Raw genomic sequence first — 7005 nt, 5'->3', positions numbered from 1 at the left:
CCCCCCCCCCCCCCGGCCTCCCAGGTGCGACTGACACATCTGCAGTCCCAGCAGGGGGCCATCGCTGGCGCCCACCACTTAGGCTTCTTTGGGTCAAATAATTCTAACAGCCGCCTCATTAAACTTTTCTTAGGCCCAAATGAAAGCCCGTTCACACTGCTCCAGCCAAGTTCGCTAAGCAGTGAGGGGAATATTAAAATGCAGACGGCACCAGTTCTCCTCAGTGCTCACCTTCTCGTTTTCCTTCAGCGCTTCATAGAGAGCCTTCCGCCGCTGCTCCGCCACTTCCTTCCAATACTGGGAGGACGGGTTTTCTAAAAAACCAATGTTTTACATGAAACTGAAAGCCACTCCTGTTCCGGCTGCGGTGACATCCCCAGCATCCTCCTTTCTATTTAAAAAGCAATTTGCAGTCTTACTCAGTACCACCCATATCACTTGGCAATACCCCTTTCCTAAACCTGAAGTTAGAAAACCAAGTCAACTTTGTTCTATTTTATTTCCCCGACATTTTAGGGATTCTGACACATCCCACTGAGGGTCTGTAGAGAGTCGTGTGCTCAGTTGACGTCGACTGACATTTGTCATCTATGTGGTGACATCAGCAATATGGCACAGTCGTTTCTGTATGTGACTAGTGTTTTTGCCACCAAATCTTAGCCAAGTCAGTATGAGTGTCACAATCCCTACGGTTCACCCCACAACAGTACCGGAGAGAGAGCTGCTGTACTTCTCTGCAGCCACCGTTTCCTGACTTGTCTGATAAAACCCTACAGCCTACTATCCCTTTCCTTGCTGTCCTCCCGGCAACTCAGAATGAGCCCAACGGACTCCATAACCTTGAGTAAGTCAATTAACTTCTCTAAGTCTCCAATTTTTCATCAATAACAACATCAATGACCTTCCATGATGCTTAAAAACCATTGCCAGCTTCCTCTTACAGTGCCGCCTGCCATTCCATTAAACATTTGCATTTAGCCCTGTCCGGTCTGGCTCAGTGGATAGAGCATCGACCTGCGGACTCAAGAGTCCCAGGTTCGATTCCGGTCAAGGGCATGTACCTTGGTTGTGGGCACATCTCCAATTAGGGGTGTGCAGGAGGCAGCTGATCAATGTTTCTCTCTCATCGATGTTTCTAACTCTCTATCCCTCTCCCTCCCTCTCTGTAAAAAAAATCAATAAAATATATTAAAAAAAACACACACACACACAAAACTTGCATTTATTCCCGGCCCAGCGGCTCCCGTCCTCACTCCCTTGACTTCCGCCAGGCTCCTGCGGGCTCCCTCCCTACTTCATGTTCTCCCGGCACATTCACATTCCTTTCTTCAAACTCAGTCTCTAGACACTTTTTCTCCCCGAAAAGACTACTTCTGTCTTGGCAATCCCATATCCAGTTGTCATGTTAATCACTATCCTTCCCTTTAATATTCCATCCATATCTGGAACTTACAAAACAGTAAGACTTGTCCACGTTTGGTGTTGGTATTTTTACAACCAAAAGGAATGTGAGGGTATCGGAGCATCACAGTGAACTAGTAGTGTGCCCCGCCCAGGGGCCGTGGGCAGAGTCCCCAACAGCAGGAGGTAACAGTGACCTGTACTCCAAGGACAGTGTCTGCGATAAGGGCTCTCTCACACTTGCCTCCTACCTGCAGCCATGAGGTCCAGTGCCTCCTGGGTAAGTCCTCCGAGCTCCTTGCTCTCCCCGTGCTCCGGGACAGCAGGGACTCCAGAGCCGGAAGTCTTAGACGCCGACTGGTCACTGCGATGCTTCGGTTTGAACGAGCCTTTAACCAGCTGCCATGGAAATCCACACGTCAATCTCATTTGTTTTTCTCTAATAAGCAAGAAAGCTGGGTGCCCCTGGGAACCAGCGCAGGCCCGGCTTCTGAAGGTGTGTGTTTAGAAGGAAGAATCACCAGGGTAAGCCATGCACTGCTAGAGTCCAGACCGTGCAGCCCAGCTTCATCTGGAAGGTCATCTGGATGGTCGTTCTGCTGTTTGGTGTAATTAGTATATTAGCTCTTTATTATATAGGATTATAGTTGACATTCAATGTTATTATATACTAGTTTCAGGTGTATGGTATAGTGGTTAGTCAATTATATACTTTACAAAGTCATCCCCCTGATAATTCAAATACCCATATTGCCTATATTTCCTATGCTACATCCCCATGACTATTCTGTAACTACAAATTTGTACTTCTTAATCCCTTCACCTTTTTCACCCAGTCCCTCCCCTCTGGCAGCCATCAGTCTGTTCTCTGTATCTGTGAGTCTCTTTCTATTTTGTTTGTTTGTTTTGTTCTTCAGATTCCACATGTAAGTAAAATCCTATGGTATTGGGCTTTCTCTGTCTGACTCATTTCGCTCAGCATGATACCCTCTAGGTCCATCCGTGTTGTTGTGAATGACCTATTCACATAGTTTTGATGCTATTTCCTAAGGACAGTGACCCAGACTGTGTTGTGCTAAGAACACAGCTGCTTCCTTCCTGTGATCATTGGCTCACAAAGGGAGCTGGGCCTGAACTCCAGATGACCTTCCCTGAGAAGCAGAAGACTACACTCAAGTCCGCTGTGACACCCTAGAGTAGCGGTTCTCAACCTGTGGGTCGCGACCCCTTTGGCGGTCAAACGACCCTTTCACGGGGGTCGCCTAAGACCATCCTGCATATCAGATATTTACATTACGATTCATAACAGTAGCAACATTACAGTTATGAAGTAGCAACGAAAATAATTTTATGGTTGGGTCACAACATGAGGAACTGTATTTAAAGGGCCAGAAGGTTGAGAACCACTGGTCCAGAGAAAAGAGGGAAAAGCAGGGAGGAGGAAGAGCCACTGGCACAAGAAGAAATTAAGGATATCAAAAGAAAGAAACAAGTCAAAGATAATATAGAACCAAAATATAAATATGTAGAAATTTTTGAAGAATATGAAATTTGTTAAGAAATTTTTTGAAAGCTCAGTGGTCTTATTATTTGTGTGTTAAAAATGGAGCCGCATCTGTTTGTGTCTTTCTGACATCTTTGGATCTTCTTTAAAAAACCATACAGTTTAAAACTCCCCCAAAATGTAAAGGTCTGTTTTGGGAATTTTATTTGCAGTAACTGTTTGGAATTAGAGCTGGATCTAAGGCTAAACTGAAATTATTTTTATTGTTTAAATAATTCAGTTCCATAGAAAGGCAGTATTTTTTACCTGCAAAACTCTAGACACTTTCAACAATGATTTCATCATTTACATACAGAAGTAAATGAAGGATCCACCATTTTATTCTCAAAATAGGCGGCATTCCCCCTGTAGCTGACGTGTTCTATCATCTCAGCTCTACCAGTATTATACCAGCATCCTATTCATACCAACGTCAAACTTCCTCAATTGATCAGTTAAAACAAAAGCCACTTCTGTGGGGAGTACACAATTGTTATTCTTAAACTCCTGCCCAATTTCAATGACTTGGGTATTTCTAACCAAGGAAACCTTGCAAATGGTTTTCATGCACAGGTTCTGGCCCCGTAACACATACCTCGTTCTCTCTGCCGACGAGGGGCCCGGCTGTGGACGGCTGGATCATCTTCAGGGTCCTCCTCGGGACAGGACTGCTCTAGAGTCAAGAGAATCCGTTATGGGTCCCGAGCGCGGCAGGGACTGTGACTGCCTTAGCCTCCTACACTCACCAAAAAGGAACACAGACTGGACGGGCAGGAACAGGGTCACAGCTGTGAGTCCGCGAACCCGAGTTTGTTCTTGTGTTATCATTACTGACTACTGTACTATTTTCTATATGAACAGCGGTAAGCCTCCGTTGGCCCCACCCTGAATTTGGTCTGCTAGGTAATTTTGCAATGCTAGGTATGAACAAGACATCGGCTTAACCAACTATTAAACTTATTTCCCTAAAATTATAATAAAGTTTGAAGAAATTCTAAGAATGCATCATATCACCCAAACTTAACACATTTATGGTAGAAACCCAGAAAACAGGTAAATTGGGGAAAAAAGAGTAATTGTTCACACTGCAAAATACTTCTCCCCCTAATCGATAGGATTTGTCTCAGGCTTCCTTGGAATCATGACTGTCCCCGAACATCCCCACGTGTTCACCAGAGGAACAGAGTGTAAGAACATCCCTCACACACAGCCACGGGCATGTACCAGGGCCCTGACCTGCCGGTGGGAGCAGTTTGCTTGGAGCCCGTCCATCAGGAGACAGCTGAACTGTCAGCGCCTGGGGCACTGTAATTACTGCAAAAGGCCCAGCAGTTGTTTGGGGAAAACATGGCCTTCCTGGTAATATGTAAATACCTTCCCGTACATTTCCTGATCCGAGAGCTCTCTCTAGTTTTGCAAAAAATCATTAGTTATTCTGCCACCACGGGACAGCAAACAATGGTGGTACTCAAACAAGGTCAGCGGAGGACACCGGAGCAGCGTGAGAACGGGCACCGGCAGGGCGCACTCCAGGCGCGAGCTCACCTTTCCCACGGTCAAGTTTCCCTGCTGATTATCTCCCCATTGAACTGAAGAACCAATGCCAGCGACGGTGAGAACAAACACCACCCCAACATTTCAGATATAATTTAGATTAGTCCAGTCTCCAAATACTAGGAGAAACAAACACAACTCCGGAACCTGCACAACAGGAGGGTTTATTTAAGTGCTTGCTGCTAACAATGACCAAAGAAGCCACAATTTACTGTCACACAAAAAGGCAATTCCCAAGACTTAACTTTCATAATGTAAGCTCTATAGCATCTTATCGTTTCCTTTATACGGATTATGCATTGGAATGAGACTCATTACAGCCAAAAAGGTTCTTATATATTATGGGTCTTAGTCTTTTTAGAGAACAACTTGAGATTCTGTGAACCTCTTTAAAAAAATCTTTTTTATTGATTTCAGAGAGGAAGGGAGAGGGAGAGAGAGAAACATCAACGATGGCAGAGAATCACTGATCGGCTGCCTCCTGCACGCCCCACACTGGGGATCCAGCCCACAACCTGGGCCTGTGCCCTTGACTGGAATCCAACCCGGGACCCGTCAGTCCACAGGCCGATGTTCTATCCACTGAGCCACGCCAGCCAGGGCTCTGTAAACCTCTTTAAAAACACACACACCCACAAGAGCACACACACAAAATTTTGCATATAATTAGCAAGGAATCTATAGTAGAATGAAGCAATAACAAGCATCCTGTTTACAAAAAATTCCAAGGAATCTAATGAAAACTATCAGAACTAAACAAGTTCAGCAAGGTTGCGGGATTCAAGATCAAGGCAAAAAAATCAATAGTATTTCTCTATGGGAACAATGAGTACATGAAAATTTACCTAAGGAAACAACTCCATCTACAACATTAAAAATAAAATATTTAGGGAAAAAACTTTCCTGGCTGAAGAACAGGGGGTGTCCTGGCTGAGGGGCAGGGGGTGTCCTGGCTGAGGAGCAGGGGGTGTCCTGGCTGAAGAACAGGGGGTGTCCTGGCTGAGGGGCAGGGGGTGTCCTGGCTGAGGAGCAGGGGGTGTCCTGGCTGAAGAACAGGGGGTGTCCTGGCTGAGGGGCAGGGGGTGTCCTGGCTGAGGAGCAGGGGGTGTCCTGGCTGAAGAACAGGGGGTGTCCTGGCTGAGGGGCAGGGGGTGTCCTGGCTGAGGAGCAGGGGGTGTCCTGGCTGAAGAACAGGGGGTGTCCTGGCTGAGGGGCAGGGGGTGTCCTGGCTGAGGAGCAGGGGGTGTCCTGGCTGAAGAACAGGGGGTGTCCTGGCTGAGGGGCAGGGGGTGTCCTGGCTGAGGAGCAGGGGGTGTCCTGGCTGAAGAACAGGGGGTGTCCTGGCTGAGGGGCAGGGGGTGTCCTGGCTGAGGAGCAGGGGGTGTCCTGGCTGAAGAACAGGGGGTGTCCTGGCTGAGGGGCAGGGGGTGTCCTGGCTGAGGAGCAGGGGGTGTCCTGGCTGAAGAACAGGGGGTGTCCTGGCTGAGGGGCAGGGGGTGTCCTGGCTGAGGAGCAGGGGGTGTCCTGGCTGAAGAACAGGGGGTGTCCTGGCTGAGGGGCAGGGGGTGTCCTGGCTGAGGAGCAGGGGGTGTCCTGGCTGAAGAACAGGGGGTGTCCTGGCTGAGGGGCAGGGGGTGTCCTGGCTGAGGGGCGGGGGAAAGATCTGCAAAAGGCCACCAGGGAAGGCGCAGCAGATCCGGGGTGTGCCCGCCTCCGTGCTGGAGAACAGCACCCCAACCTCGCCCTTTCCCAGGCGACGGGCTGTGATAAACTCGGCAGTAACCCGGGAGCGGCTTAACATCCGATCCGGAGAGGACGCCCTCACATTGTGGGGCAGGTTTCCGCACCATCAGGAGCTGAGACGCAGGTAAGTACGGAGGCTAAGCCCGCACTGGGCCGGACTGACCCACGTTTGGCCCCAGGCACGTGTCTGGGGACCATCTGCCGAGTCGTGGCCATGCCTCTACTCCGGCCGGGGCGCCCACACTGGGACTGTATGACCCATCGCCCTGGGACCCCGCAGTCATCCAGGGAGTCACCAACGTCGTTTAGGAAAAAAAGTAAGTGATCGGAACGGAACTGAAAATACGCGAAAACGCGCGAGTGCATGGCCTGAGGGGAGCCGGTCCAGCTTCGGGAATGTGATGGAGCTGGACGGCTGCGATGTGCCTTCGTCCGCGTCGCATTACAAATGCTGACAGCCACCGCTCCGCGAAGGTCAGCCCTGCACCTGCGCGGGGCACCGCGGTCTGCAGACGGGCGCCCTGCACTCGCGCTCCAGTTCTTTTCAACTGAAGACACCAGCCCGGGCCTGGCTCCAAACGACAGGCTGACGCTCCGGGGAACCGGGGAACCGGTGTCACCAGCGCCAGTGCCGCTGCTTAACGAGGGGCCAGGATTCAGCGACCTTCCCCTCGAGCCCGGGGTGCGGACCCCACGCCCCTCGCCCGGATCACCGCCAGTCCCTGGTCCCGGGGGCGGACGTCCCACTTCCCCACCAACCAGCC

At 49.9% G+C, this 7005-nt stretch overlaps 1 protein-coding gene across 1 annotated transcript in view; it reads right to left on the bottom strand.

Moving 5' to 3' along the window:
* The window catches only part of GMNN (geminin, DNA replication inhibitor), a 6444-nt gene extending 1523 nt beyond the window's left edge, over positions 1–4921 (bottom strand). The window contains exons 1-3 of the mRNA XM_005863145.2: positions 3540–4921; positions 1653–1800; positions 232–314 (exon numbers count right to left, since the gene is read on the bottom strand). Of these exons, the coding sequence (XP_005863207.2) occupies positions 232–314; positions 1653–1800; positions 3540–3587 (279 nt within the window). The 5' untranslated portion in view covers positions 3588–4921. The remainder of the gene's footprint in view (positions 1–231; positions 315–1652; positions 1801–3539) is intronic.
* Between the last annotated feature and the right edge of the window lie 2084 nt (positions 4922–7005).

This window comes from Myotis brandtii, unplaced genomic scaffold (assembly GCF_000412655.1).
Source record: "Myotis brandtii unplaced genomic scaffold, ASM41265v1 scaffold1733, whole genome shotgun sequence".
Classification (NCBI taxonomy): Eukaryota; Metazoa; Chordata; class Mammalia; order Chiroptera; family Vespertilionidae; genus Myotis; species Myotis brandtii.
The sequence above is the reverse complement of the archived record's forward strand: the minus strand, read 5'-3'. Positions and strand labels throughout refer to the sequence as shown.